Source organism: Sciurus carolinensis, chromosome X (assembly GCF_902686445.1).
Source record: "Sciurus carolinensis chromosome X, mSciCar1.2, whole genome shotgun sequence".
NCBI lineage: Eukaryota > Metazoa > Chordata > Mammalia > Rodentia > Sciuridae > Sciurus > Sciurus carolinensis.
In genome coordinates, this window is record NC_062232.1 from 6,785,028 (window position 1) to 6,801,046 (window position 16,019).

Here is a 16,019-nt window from a genome sequence, read left to right on the forward strand (position 1 = left end):
TCCACTACAGCAGGGGTCAGAAAACTAGAGCCCACAGGCAAGACCAGCCCAATGCCTGTTCTTGTAAATAAAGTTCTATTAGAATGCAACCACGCCCATTCACTTGCCCATTCTTGGTGACTGCTTTCCTTCTACAGCATCAGATATGAATAATTGCTGTAGAGACCATATGGCCCACAAACTTAAGTATTCACTATCTGACCCTTAAAGTGACCAGTTATATCACTGGTTGCCAATCCTTACTGCACTTTGGAACGTTCTAGGTTGCTGGATCACACTCCTGACCTTCTCATCCCTGATCATTCAGGATGGAATTTAGGAATCGGCATGTGTAAAAAGGATTTTAATGGAAAATCAAGTGAATAATCATTGCATTACATCATGCTGCCTCTAAAGCACATTTTGCCTTGAAAATCCATTTCAGGTTGCAAGTGCCTCTTTTATATGGGCTGTGAGACTGAAAAAAAAAAAAAAAACTCTCCAGAGCTGTGCCCTGCAAAATTTCCCTGGTATTAGAATCTCCTGCAGTGCAGGTTGAACTCATATTTCTGAGTCTCACCCCAAGATCTTCTGACCAGCAGGCCTGGGGTGAGGTAGAATGGGAGTTTTGAACAAGCTCACACTGGTCCTCACACTGTTGCTCAAAGGATAGCATAGACCTAGACAAAAAGGGATTGCATTCTCCAAGACGCCAGAGTCAGGTCCCATGGATCCTGGGATGGGATTGGGCATGTATTTATGGACCACCTGCTCAAATTGTCCCAGACTACAGTTGTAAAGACTACCACACCTCTGCTGATAGTCTTTGCTTTGCCCTTCTCCATCCCACCTGAGACTCAACTTCAAGCAATCCTTGCTCTAGGTTTCCACTCCTTAATCAGTTTTATTTTTATTATTTTAAAATTCCCTGTGGGATATTTTTAATCTTTCAAAAAAAAACCTGTCTTTTGACTCAAGAGGGCCAAGGGCAGATATGAGACAATTTCAGATATTAAAGAAAAAGAACTCTCACAAAATTGTATGGGAAACCAGAAGTCTGTGAAAATTGTAAGTGTGAACACACAACATGATGTAAAGGCAACAAAAATAGGCAGAGATTTGTTTCGGTGCCACAAAATTGATTTTATTTTGAATCAGGAAGCAACAGTAATCAAGAGAATAGTCTGGACTGAGGGCGTGGCAGCGTGATTCAAGTACCAAGGAGTGAATTTGTCCAGTGCAAGGTGGAATAAAGAAAAACAATTTTTCATTCCCAAACTAAGCTCCTCCAAATTATACTTATCAGTGATTCCCATTTACACAGACTTGGATTGTTTTACAGATTCCAGATTTTGTTGAGTAGTTTATAAACATTTTTGAAGAAGGAGCCACTGCAGAGAACCTTCTGAATTGACGACATCCACATTGGTTTTTTGTTTTGTTTTTGTTTTTGTTTTTTGGTATATTAGGCACTGAATCAATTACAGAAATAGTAAAAGATATTATACATTAGAGTTTTGCATAAAAAGGTCAACCACCAAGAATGTCTGAACTTGGAAACAACTGACATTTTAGGGCAGATACCTCTTCGTGTGGGGGGCTGCAGGATGTTTAATGCCATCCCTGACCTCTACCCATTAGATGCTGGTATCATTGTGTCCCCCAAGTTGGTGACAAGCAAAACTGACTCCAGACATGGCCAAATGTCTCCTGGGGACATAATGGAGCACAGAACGAGGAGCACTGTTTTCAAAAACTCCCTCCAGCCGTCGTCATTGTCTTTGTGTGCTTTCTAGTATTTCGTGAAGGCAGACCAGATGTCAACTTCCCAACACCAAATACACATGTCTGTGGGCACATAGGCACGTGTCTCTGCAGGCAGTTGCAAATGCACCTGGAGCTGAGATGGAATTCCACGTTGAATAGAGGGCACTAGTTCAGTTCCTCAGAAGTTTAAGGTCAATATATCAGTACCATAATAAAAAAGCCTGTCTATTCAGGCTATCTCCTCTTCTCCAGCAGAAACCACCATCAATGCAGTCAGTTATTGAAGTCACTTTCTTTAAAGCTGGAAAGAAAATCTTCACCTAGGCCCACCCTCATCTTAATCCACCATCTAGATTCCTATTTGAATAATATGGCCAGCAATTTTCCACTTTGGATCCAGACTTATTTCTATCCACTAGGAAGAAAGGTACCATGTTTCTGAGTTCTGTTATCAGGACCAGCTACATAATTTGCAGGACCCAGTGCAAAGTGAAAATGCAGGCCCTTTGTTCAAAAATTAAGAATTTCATGACAGTGACAGAAGAGCATCAAACCAAGCTTAGGGCCTTTCTGAGCCCAGGGTTCTGGGAAACTGAGCTATTCACACACCTATAATGCCAGCCCTTTTAACTTTGGTTGGTGCCACATCAACTTTGTTATATTCATTTAATTGGCACTGCCATCTATTTTGCTCCTATATTGAAATGCTTCCTGTGAAGTGAAGACCTCAAAAAAGTAGAATAAAATACTGTGACCCCAATCCATTTAAAGAGAATGCATTATTATACTGCAGCAAATGTTTACAGCATATATTTTTTAGACTTTCAAAAAAATTCACATGGAAATCTTTTCTACATCATTACAGTAATTAAACACTGTGGTCTTTCACCATATACATATTTTCCTGTAAATGTGACAACCTGGAAATAGTAGCTGCTACATCCACAATGGTTTTAAGTTAGCCAAAAGTGAGACTTTCACAACAAAATTATAACATAATCTCTTATCCTTATAAAAATAGCCAAAACATACCCTAAACAGCTTGCAGTGAAAACTTGAGTAGTAACATCTTTATATTGAAAAACATTATATTCATGGAAATAGTGTCCTTCCAGTAAATGCTTTCTGTTAACATCATAAGGCAAACTGTAGCATTTATTGGTACCTGGAGACCATGATTTTAAAAACTCAGAAACTGAGTTTCAGACCCTTTTATTCAGAACCTGTAAGTGTACAAAGTGCATTAAAATATCCATTATCCAGTAACCCAAAGTATATGTAAAAATTACTGAGGAACCCTTTCTGTTTAGTCAGGGAAGGCAAATACACATTTTTTAAAAAAAAAAAAAACAGTTGCCAGAAAATGATTTTTTTTCTATTGAGGTGTCCATTTTTTACATGTGTAATTGTCTTATGTAGCTATCAAAATATTCATCTGGGTATAAATAATGTAGTAAATATATAGAATCTATCCATTAAGAAAAAGGACAGCATCTGCCAGGGAAGAGACAAGAGGACACTGGAAGCTGGGTTGATCTCCCTCAAAGTCCAGTTTGACAATCACATAAGCCTTGGCCATGTGATGCTAAAACAATGGGTCTATTGGCTTACTTCAGGGAAACAATTGGTTGATCAGGTTAAAAGCAAAATTACTAAAAATGATGCCTAAATCTACCAGTCTGTTTACTCAATGGCTGAACCAATAGCCCAGATAAATATTTTAGCCATTAAAAACCTTTCTAGAGATCACACCCTTCATCAAGGTAGAACCAATGCCAAACTTCCAGTCCAAAGACTGCTCCAGAAAGCCTTAACTCAGGGACCATTACAATGTGTCAGAGCAGCATGCAAAGAATCCCATCTGACAGCTGATTAGCAGGTTCTATTTGCAGGTTCTTGCATGAAAATAGTGAGTTTGATATTTTTGTTTGTTTTTATCTTACAATTCTATGTCACTATACTAGAATATGGAGGGACTTCTAAATCTTTCAAGATGTGTTTAATAAATGTCTGTTTATAATAACTTTCGAGGCATATATTCTAGTGAATAGTGTTTTATGCAATGTCCCTTGCTATATTACTAACTCATAAATACTAAATGTTTTTCGGTGACTTCTATTTGGACATGGTAGTTGTGATCAGGGCCATGTGCTGATGTCCTGGAGAACAAAATCAATTCAAAGTGTGTTGCCATTTGTGACAGAATGTGTTTCTTTCCTCAGCCCCAGAGAAAAAGGAAAAAATCAATTGGAGAAGGGGGAAATAGAACAACTATTAAATGTAGTGAAGAAATTTCATAGGCCTAAAAAACTATTAAAAAGATAAAATAGTTTTATATCATCAAACAGAATCCTACTTCTGAGAAAACACAAATCAGCCTAAATTTCTGAGTAATCTGTAGGATTCAAAGTGACTATCTTCAATTGCAATCTCATTCATAATGTTAGCCCCAAATCCTTAGCCCTGTGAGAAGCAGGGTTATGTATGGCCAAAGGTTTCAGAACCTTTCTTCCCAAAGTTATCCCATCAGAGGGTAAAGATTGAGCCATGGCTAAGTCTGAGGTTCAAAGTCATTTTTTTCCCTTCTCCTTCTCACTCTATTCTAGCTGATCCAAGACAAGTTTCTGACATCACAGTTAAAACACTTCAAATTACACCATAGTAAGAAAGCCCATTTACTTCCCTACTAGGTTCAAAATGATTTGTATTTAAAATAGTTTCATATTCTGTTATGCACTGTCAAAGTGACAGGACCTACCATGGGCTCAGTATGAAATATTATGTGAGAAAGTGAATAAACATACAAATCTACAAAAGGTTTTTTTTCTTCTTTTTTTTTTGCAAGCCCATAGACGGTGATGAAATAAAAGTTGTAAAGAGTTGGCAAACTTATGGGCCTCTTAATGTGCAAAACCAAGTCATTCCTAAGAGTTGTAATCCCAATTATGTTTCTTTTATAAATACTCTATAGATTTTCCTCTAAATACAAAAAAAAAATATTAAAGCCTGTACTTAATACAAAACACAGTAAAATGAAAAGAAATCTCCCATTCTGAGCCCTATTTTAGCTGATTTCTGGACACTTTGGGGGGAGATTTAATCACACTCTTGAAGCCTGTGCTTTCCTAATCCCCTAAATAATGAATAATAGCCTCAAACTTTGATATTCCCCGGAAAGCAGCTTCATGTGGCCAGATGCTCATGGCAGCTGCTCTGTACAGTCCAAATGGTCTGGGATGGGAAGACCAGTTATAATCGTCAAACACTTGTTCCACACGGTGAAGGTGGGGCACACAGGCTGTGCAAATGCCACATCAAAGGTGTAGAGGTGGATGGAGTTCAAAGCATCATAAAAAGCGATGGAACCATTATCATAGTCCAGCAGGATGCCGACACGCCGCAGGTGGGGGGCTGGCTCGATGGGGATCTCCTTGCTATTGTGTCTCACCACCCAGTTATTGTTGCAGCGGCAGAGGGCCCAGGAAGCAGAGTTCTTCCCAATCCATTCGTGCTTTGGGGCTGATTTGTAAGCAAGGCCAATGGCATACCTGTAGAGACAAAATAGCAACAACAAAATTAATGAGCTGCATTGCATGTGTGTGCTTAACCTGTTCTATGGTCAAATTATTTTTCATGGGGTCATGAAAATGTGATCATCTGTTGTTTGTGTTCATTCTCTCTAAGGGAAAGATTGGCTAAGAACCCCAACACCTGTATTCCTCATCTGCTTCCCTCTTAAACATACTGTGGGCAGAAAGGGACCATTGTATTTACCCACAGTCCTGTTTTCAGTTCAAACACTGCAAAAGAATCTTAACTACATATTGTGTTGTTTTATTTTCTCCCATGAGTTGCCAGTACTGACAGACAGAGCTTTCTGCAATGATTGAAATGTTCTGTTCTATTCAGTATGGTGGCCAGGAGCCACATGGGCTATTGGGTACTGAACTGTGGCTAGAGCAACTAAGGGACTCAACTATAAATTTATAGATGGTCTTGATGGTCCCACTTAAAGATTTTTCAACTTTACAATGGTGTGAAAGTCATATGCATTTGGTAGAAACTCTCTTCAAAGTTTGAATTTGAGTGTTTTCCTTTGCTAGCCAGAAAGGTATGATCTTATCTTGCTAAACCAGGGAGGGGCTGTGAGCCACAATTCCCAGGCAGTCACATGATCCTGAGGGGAAACAACTGCTCCTACACTATACCATGAAATACATTCAATAAATTGCACAGTTAATTATAAAATAGGCTTCGTGTTAGATCAATTTGCCCAACTGTAGGCTAATTTAAGTGTTTTGAGAACATTTAAAGTAGGCTAGGCTAATCTATGATGTTCAGTAGATTATGTGCAGTAAATGCATTTTTCACATAATATTTTTCCATTTACTATGGGGTTATCAGGACACATCCCCATCATAAGTGGAGAAGCATCTTAATTAATTTTAATTAAGTTAAGTTATTTAAATAGCCACATGTGGTTCATGGCTACAATATTGGACAGTGTAACCCTAGACTTGTCCTTTTGACCTTCTTTAAAATTTTCAATTGACACCATGTCTGTCATTTTCCATGACTTTGAATGCACTTTGCCAAAGGCAAATGGTGAAAATGATTTCCATTTATGAGGATAAGTCCCTTGTCATCATTCAGTCTCAGTTTCTTAGCTATAACACTGGGACAATGATAGTCTCCATCTCCCAAGCTTATTTTAAGAGGTAAAAGAGAAAAAAATATATTTTAAATCCTGGGCCCAAGGCCTGACATGTAATATTCAGTAACTATTATTTCATTATAATTGTCTGAGGACACATTAACAGTAAGTACTGGAATCAGAATTTGAACCTAGGATGACTCAAAAGAACACAAACTTATATGACATTTTATAATGCCTTCCCTCGCCAGAAATTGTGCAATTCATCAATGCCAAGAGCTCTCAAGATTACATTTCCTACTATTCTTAAATTTTAAAAATATCTTTGAGTGGAGAGATACCCAGTTATCCTAAATGCTCACTGTTCAACACTAAAAATGTTAAGAATTTTTTTCTACAATGTTCTAAGCTTCTTAATCTCTTTTAACCTCTCTGAGACAGCCCTGTAATATTCAAAGCATTTCACAGTTATTAAGATAAGCAAAACACATCACTCTTAATAAAGAGTGAACGACTCACAGTTCAACTTTTAATATGTTATAGCAGAAGCCAGTGTAATTGGATATTGACATATGGTACCTTACCCAGTGAAGAGGGGAAATATTCATTGGTCTTTGTTAAAATGACATTCTTTTTAAAATTACATGTTGAGTTAAAATACAATCACTTTAAGAGTGGGGAGTTAAAAATGAAACCTAATAAAACATGCCATCATCCATTAAATCAGTGTGCCAGCCCATCTGTGATGTCAACCTCTCTTTCCTCATGTCAGTCCTCTCCTACTCGCAGTGAGGATTCTTGGTTATGTTTCCCAGAATCCCCTTTCCTGTAGGAGTCCAGGTCAGGTTTTGCTATTGCAATGTCCTTGCACAAGATGCAGAAACTGTAAGAGGAGGGGAACCCTGTTCTGATGGCAGACAGTAGATATGAGACTTGCCGAAGCTCCAGGTGAGCACCTGGCAACACCTGCTTCAGTAGTGGGCAGCTAGTCACAGTGACTCCATGCATAAAGTGGCACACCAGCTGATTTATACCCTCAGCTCCTCACAGTCCCATAAGTTTCTGACTACCTTCCTCCATGGAGCACCTTGATTGACTTCTGTTAATCTGCCAAGTCCTAACCCATGTACTTTGGAAAGGGTTTCATTTTGTAATTTAAAATATCTTCCCCAATGATCTTCTCTATGCCTTCCAGACACTGTTTCTAATTTTCAGATAATGTGGGACCTATATTTGCATCACAAAATAACCACATCTGTATTGTTTCCTTCTTGTTGCTACACACCATATTAATTTTTTATTAAAGAATTTTGATGTTTATTTCCCATTTGAACTTTAACCAAATCCTATGAAGTAGCTGCAGCAGGGATGGCTGACTTCATTCAGCAAATAGGAAACATAGAGAAGGTTAAAATTAGGAGCAAACTCCAGAAATCATCTGCCCCTTTGACTTCTGGTCTAGTAATTGGGGCATGAACTCATTATTACAGGTTTAGTTAACACTATATCATAACACCCAGTGCACATTAACAGCATTAGAGAGTAAGAAAATAACCAAGTGCATAGTCCATTAAGCAAAGGAAAATACCATTATATTATCATTAATCTGCAAAACTATGTACATATTTCCATTGAGCTTGAAAGGGGCAAGCAGAATGTAATGTTCCATTAAGTTACGCAGTGAGACATGGAAAATTCAAAAAATATAAAAATTATGTTTCTCAGAGCAATGTTAACATGCCCCATTGCACAGATCATAACATACACATTAATTTAAAGTCAGGACTATATTTCATGAGAAAGTATATGTGTCATTAGCTGTTGTAAGTCAAGGTGTCACAGGCATTTAATCGTAGGGGAACCCCTTCATTGCTAATTTCTCCCAGGAAATGTGAAACTATTCTCTACATGAGGATTTCTCTGAAATTGACACAAACAGGTATGTAAAGATCCAAAGTGCAGCAATTAATTGTAGAATTTCTTTCTCCCTCAAGAGTTAGTTTTGACATCTGGAGGGTGTTTCAAAGGTAATGCTGATCTGTGTTTATGGAACTGAAGTGGTCTGGTGGAATTTCCCGCATTATTCATCAATGGCAATGAGATCACAGTGATCAGATATCATTTATCATAAATAATTATTAATGGGGTTATAATCATTTAGACATTGGATTCCATCCCAGATTAATGTAGCACATTAATTAACTAGAAATGATTGCCTTTTTGCAAGTGCATTCATTGTATATTTTTTTGTGCTTTTCTCTTTCCCCAGTGCAGCTAAAAATTGCAAATGCCAACTTAGCCCAGAGCCTAGTAGGGTGAAGAACTTGTCTTCCATCCTCAGACAAGATGTTGGAATAAGAAAATGTTCTAGGCAAAGAGAATCATGAGGATAATAATAAATGAAATTTATTCATTCACCCAATAATGGTACCACTATTGGGATAAATGGGACATCCAACCTGATTTGTGCTCACACTAGGAAAGATACACATTGCATTATTTTCATAGATTTGAATGGAAAGGACTTTTCTAAATAAGAGGTGTTTGATATGCTTCTACCAAAAGAAACACTGTTATAATACTCACCATCTTCAGGTTACACAGTTTTAAACATTCATTGTATTTTTAAAGCAAAGATGAAGCTATCAGTTAAGTATATACTACTATAAGCTGTAAAGAATAATTTAGTCATTTCACAAATATGCTGTAAATAGCAGTAGAGCACAGTGGTTAAGAGCACAGATCAACAAATTATAAGGTAGGGGGTCAACTCTGGTCCTCTGCCTAGTTTTATAAATGAAATTTTACTGGCACACAGCCATACCCATTCACATATGTACTGTCTGTGGCTGCTTTCCCATCACAACAGCAGAGTTGAGGAGTTGGAACAAAACTTGGCCCATAAAACCAGAATTTTGACTCATCTGACTCTTTTACAGATGATATTGTGGAGTCCTGGTTGAGAGTTTGACCCTGGATTGCAGATTCCTGCCTTTGCCATCTCTTGTGAGTTTCATGACCTTGGGCCTATGCCTCAGTCACTTCATCTGTGAAAATGGAATAGTATCAACACCTACTTTTGTGGGCTGTTAGGATTAATAAATGAGTAAACATCTGTGAAATGCTTAGATCAGTGTCTTCCCTGGCACATAGTTGTGCCATATGAGGGCTTGTTAAATTAAAGCAAAATAGGCCCCTTTTGGTTCAATAGTCAGCCTGCATTTGTGAGACAGATGGCCAAGGCAAGGGATGCAGTTTGTGGCTATGGCTTAGGGAAGGCCAGCATTATAGTCTTAATTGACTCCAATGTACACTGCTCCCTGACTTTTGTACTTAGTTTTAGGGAACTCAGCAGGCTAATGTCTGTGGGCTGGACCTAACAGACCTCTTGAAATTATTCTCACCCTAGAATAACTGCTTCACCTTCACCCATCCAGCCCTTTACTATTTGCACTAATTTTCCAGTCTTGAATCAAAAAACATACAAGGAAATAAAAATTAGTTTTGTTAAAATGATGAAGAGTAATTTTTAAAGTAGGAATTGGCCTACTTTTTCTCTAAAAGGCCAGAAATCGAATATTTTTTGTTTTGGGAACCGCATCATTGTCTTAACTACTGAACTCTGCCATTGTGACCCAAAGATTGCCACAAACAACATGTAAAGAAATGGATATAGGGGCTGGGGAGATAGCTCAGTCGGTAGAGTGCTTGCCTTGCAAGCATGAGGCCCTGGGTTCGATCCCCAGCACCGCAAAAAAATAAAATAATAATAAAATAAAATTTAAAAAAAGAAAAGAAATGGATATGACTATGTCCCCATAATATATTTTTTTTAATTTATAAAAATAGGCTTTGGCCATATTTGCCCCAGGGACTATACGCTGCCAACCTGTATTTTAAGGCATCAAAGAACAGTTTTTAGATACCAGAGTTCCTTCATGAACTAGAATTCAATGATCTTGCCTCTAATTCCTGCCACAACTAAAAAAATACATATATATAGACTAATAACAGGTCTTTTTTTTCCTTATTGGCTGAACGGTGAGTTAGATGATTGCTTGACAAATATTCACTCCCTCCTCCTGCCTCTTGTGGGCTTTGGGATTGGCTGTATTGCTTTGGCCAATAAGAATTTAGCAGACATTATACAAGCAGAGGCTTAAAATGTGCTTGCTTTCTTGGATTGCTTGAGAAGACAAGATGTGGGTGGCCAACACCTCCAAGGAGGTTGAAAAGACACAGAACCCACCTAGTCCCAACCTACAGCTTAAAGCAAAGCCCAATTGAGATTAGCTCTGATTAGTTGATCCCCAGATGTGGGTGTTAGTTAATAACAATAACTGGTTATTGTTTGAAGTCACTGAATTTTGGGGTATTTGTTAAATAGCATTATTGTAGCAACAGCTGACAGATACAGCTTTTCTGCATTTGATTCTTCAGGACAGATACTGAACAAATTTGATACTCTAACAAAACAGAATGAGATATGCCTTCTGATAACCTGAAGAATATAGATATAAGTTGCCTACCATGTGCTTCCACTTATGACCACTTCCCAGTAATGCCGGCCACTATCAATAAACACATTTCCAGCCACTCCATAGCTCCCTTGGCTGGTGAAGCGTTCAGGTGTATGACTCTTTTTGGATGATGACTCATCACGTTCTACTGTCAAGTTATCATGGGACACCTTCAGTTTTCGATGAGCAGATTTGGGATCCAGTTTAAATGGTTGACCTAGAAACAAGTTAATAATAAAACAAAACAAAAGGAGGAAATGGAAAAACACTGTTTATTTGAATAAGACCAATAACATTTTCATAATCAGATTTACAAGACTGAAATAAGCCATCTCTCCTTGAATAATGCCTTCTATCACAAAGAAATATCTTATATTTTAAAAGTAATTTAAGCATTATAAATAACTTTTAACTTGGAATGAAGCCACCATTTGACCCAATTATCCCATTCGTAGGTTTAAACCCAAAAGACTTAAAATCAGCATACTACAGTGATGCAGCCACATTGATGTTTATATCAGTGCAATTTACAATAGCTAAACTATGGAACCAATCTAGGTGCCCTTCAACAGATGAATGGATAAAGAAATTGTGGTATATATATATATATATATATATTAATATTCCATTATATATATAAATATAATGGAATATTACTCAGCCTTAAAGAATAATGAAATTATGGCATTTGCCAATAAATGGATGGAACTGGAAAATATTATACTAAGTGAAATAAGCCAATCCCAAAGAACCAAAGGCCAAATGTTTTCTCTGATATGTGGATGCTAATTCACGATAAGCAGGGGGCAGGGAAGAATAGAGATAATTTGAATTAGACAGAGGAAGTTGAAGGGAGGAGAGGGGACATGTGGGTAGGAAGGATTGTAGAATGAGTCGGACATTATTACCCTATGTACATATATGATTACACAACCTATGTAATTCTACAACATGTACAACCAGAAGAATGAGAAGTTATACTCCATTCAGGTATGGTGCGTCAAAATGCATTCTACTATCATGTATAACCAATTAGAACAAATTTTTTTAAAAGAAAGTAAAAATAAATAAATAAATAACATTTGCTTATGTTTTCATGATATTCAAAATATAATTAGAGAGCAGCAACTCTTTGTAAATTATAATGCTAAGCAAGGTAAGAATTAGAACATGGCCCTCAGTTCATAGGCAAGTCCATTAGTTTTAAGATAGGGATCCTGTGATGCTATGCCAACTATTCAACAGCAGCATGGGCAAGGATCAACCAGAACATGTGTTACGAGTTATTGTCAAGGATTCCCACTGAATCCAAGCAGCACAGGCACATACTGGTTGTATAGTATCCTCAAAAGAAAGATAAAGGGCTGGGGATATAGTTCAGTTGGTAAAGTGCTTGCCTTGCATGCACAAGGCCCTGAGTTCAATCCCTGGCACCAAAAAAAAAAAAAAAAAAAAGAAAAAGAAAAAGAAAGATAAAATGGAGGCTTTTTAATTTCAACAAGTGCTATATTCAATTGGGCCTAAAACATATTTGTACTTAATAAACTTCAGAAACCAAACAAATCAAGATTTCATGTCTTACCACATACAGCCAGAGGAATAAGTTGTGCTCCATTTGTGTACAATGTGTCAAAATGCATTTTACTGTCATGTATAACCAATTAGAACAGATTTAAAATAAAGGAGAAATAAAATTTCATGTCTTAACATGTAGACTATTCTAAAGGCTTACATTATTCTGAGACTGTTAAAAATTAAAAACTATGAAATTATGCCATTTGCTAATAGATGAATGGAAGTGGAGACTATCATGCTAAGTGAAATCAACCCAATTCAAAAACTCAAATTTCAAATGTTTTCTCTCATATGCAGAAGTTATAGTAAAACAAAGGAAAGGGGGAAGGAAGGATAAGATTACATAAAGAATCAATCAAATACAAATTAATAGAGGAGCAAAAGGAAATCTAGTAGAGAGTCTAGTAGAGAGAGGGGATGAGGACTGGAGGGAAAGGGGGAGGTAAAAGGGGGACTCATGAACCCAAATTGATTTCCATGCATGTATGAGTTTGTTGGGATGAACCCAACTACCATGTATAACCATTAATTTCTAATAAAACATTTAAAACTGCTCTTAGGAGTTTAGATAAGTATAAAATTGTAAAATTTTCAGGTCACAAAGTCAGGGAAAAATATGATCGCAACACTGAAGTTTTCTATGCCTGAGCTTATTCACATATATGATAAATAAGACCCTCTCTACTTCATTATTCACATTTGTATTTTTAAGATTTAATTATTAAAAAATATTGGCAGAGTTATTCCTGGACATTTTGTCAGAGCTGTTATTACTCTGACAATTCAATATTGGTTTGGATTATTGCCTATCATTCAACACCACATAGGGTATAAGGCATTTAAAGGTAGGAAATGAGTTACAACCTGATGCAAATACCATGGTGTCAAAACTCCACCACCACTATTGCAGTTGGTGGCCCTTCTGCCCAACATGCAACTCCCAGATAATTGCAGGAAAAAGTTTGGTAAATCTGATTGGGGCAACATATGATGCTGCCTGAGAAATTGACTCAGTAAGCATGGGCACTATGCATTTTGTCACATGGAGGTAAGCCAAAGGATTTCCAGTGGCTACTTGGATACAAACACAACATCAGTACCCAGCAGACATTTTCTGCAATGGGCCAGATAGTAAATATTTTCAGCTATGCAGGCCGTGTGACTTTGGTGACTATTTAACTTCATTATTGTAGTGAGGAAGCAGCTATAGACAACAGATAAGTGGATGGGCATCACTATATGCCAATAAAACTTTATGTACAAAAATAGGTAGCCAGATTTGGTTCTTGAGCTATGGTTTGCTGATTCATATTTTAGATTTATTACATATCAAAAACAACAACAGAAAAGCTTAAAGGGGGAGAGGGGGAGCTAAGGAGACGCTAAAGTACTGAGCAAGTAGTATGTATTATCACAGGTTGTAAGGACCTATTGGATTACACAGGTAGTTTAAATTTTGGCTTGTCTTGTTAAAAAAATGTCCTCAGGGGTTCTCATGCCAGCAACTTTTAGGGATAAAGTATGAACTAAGACAAAAAAAAGTAAAAAGATAGCTGTTTTTCAAGTATTTTAATTTTTAAAGGTAAAAGATAAAAATGAGTGAAACTGATTGGAAGGTAATTAGCAGAGCAGGAAGAAACTTCATCATGGTGCTCATTATTTATAAAGGCAAAGAACTAGCTACTTGACCTCCGGCCCTTGAGGGATATTAGAATGTTGTTGCCATCAGAAAGGTTGGGCCTATAATGCTGAGAAATTTCCAGAAATATCCTGCTTGCCTCTGCCCCCATCTTGGCTATTCATATGCGGGGTATGACCCCATCAACATCAGAGAAGCCCAGCCCCTGCATTCTCAGAGAGCAAAGGCTACCTGTGACTTAGAAGTCTTTCCCAAATCACCCACCACTCACTTTTCCCAAATGCCATGTTTTTACTTCAATAAGGACAAAAAAGTACAAGGAAAAAATTACTGGTTACTTCACTCAAGAGTTTACTTCATTAGAATATTTGTATAGGGCATGACCCCATTCTTGCACTGTCATCTTGCTTACACAACTCCTGAAATATCTCTTTACCCAGCTGTCAGGATCCCTTCTTTGGAATCTACTCATCATCATCAAGATCATCAAGATCTTATATCATTGAGAAAAGAGAACTTTACATTATGGAAATGCTCATCCTGCTTCTCAGATTTAAACTCTTCAACCTCCCTGCCTCCCTACCAACCATTGCTCTCCAATGGCCCATGAGGGTTTCACAATCTGGTTCTTGTCTCCAGGCTCCTGGCTTGTCCATTTTCCCAAAGTATGCCACACTTTCACCACACTGATCTATTTTCTGTTCCACAACATAATTTCCTTGTCTCTGGGCTTTTGCATCATTTCACTCTCTGTGGAACACTTTATCCTTCTCATACATCTTACCCACCTGGAAAAACCCTCAAGGCTATGCAGGGGTACCCCTCTCCCCTGTAAATCCAGCATGCGCATGGTTGCTTCTATCATATACTTCATGAACTAAATGGGAACTAAGCATTTACTTGCTTCATTCCCCCATATGCTGTGAATCCTTGAGAGAAGCACATCTTAAAGAGTTGAAGGTATTCACGGTATCCTCAGCATCTTACACTGTGTCTCAAATATACTATGTGCTCAAACATATTTTTGAAGGATTAAATACACATTCAAATGCAAATCAAACTGTTCATCTGAGTGTACACTAAATATTGTTCTATGCATCATGTGGCCATAAAAACAGGTCATCATGTTATGCTTTCTTATGTACTCAGAATTGTTTATGAGTTTGTCTCTGTGACAACTTATAAATGAAACTAAAATTTTCCCATCTTAAAGGAAACACTAAATGCAACTGAGATCCCAGATTGGATGTGGGGACAGCAAAAGAACATTAGTTAAAACAATGGTAAAATCTGAATAGAGGCTACAGTTTAGGTAATAGTAATGTACCAATGTAAATTTCTTGGTTGTAACAAATGTATCAAGGCTAGGTAAGATTTCCCCATTAGGGGAAGCAGGTTGAAGATAGAACTCTGCAGGGTGTGCAGATTTTATGTGAATCTATAATTTTATCATAATAAAAAGTTTATTTAAAAAATTATGAAGAAACTAGTCACACAGCTGTATGAAAACCAAGTGCCAGAGTCTCAGTTTTCTTATCTTTAATGCTCTTTTACCATCCCTTACTGTTCTTCTAAGATCCAAAACATGTTCTACAATGCACTGAGAAATCAAATGAGGGGTCCTCTTGAAAGAAATTAATGGTTCCTATTGACTGGTTGGCAACACCACAATATGGCATCATGTAGATACAGCTGATTTGCTTTCTCTTGGGAGGTCTTATGCAAGGAAGTACTATGTTACTTTGCATTGCATTTCTAGATCAAACAGATGTAAAGAAAGAAAGAAGAGGATAAAACAAAACACATGCAGGCAGAGACAGAGACAGGGAGATGGCAGTACCAGGAGACAGAAGTATAGAGCAGATTATTCTTTGCATTGTGGGCT

General features: G+C 37.4%; 1 protein-coding gene across 3 annotated transcripts in view; it reads right to left on the reverse strand.

Moving 5' to 3' along the window:
* Nucleotides 1–4,501: 4,501 nt before the first annotated feature.
* Mid1 (midline 1) overlaps nt 4,502–16,019 on the reverse strand; it is a 358,166-nt gene continuing 346,648 nt past the window's right edge. For all 3 annotated transcript variants that reach the window (XM_047536731.1, XM_047536734.1, XM_047536733.1), the window contains exons 9-10: nt 10,930–11,137; nt 4,502–5,294 (exon numbers count right to left, since the gene is read on the reverse strand). In XM_047536731.1, coding sequence (XP_047392687.1) covers nt 4,946–5,294; nt 10,930–11,137 — 557 coding nt within the window. In that variant the 3' untranslated portion in view covers nt 4,502–4,945. The remainder of the gene's footprint in view (nt 5,295–10,929; nt 11,138–16,019) is intronic.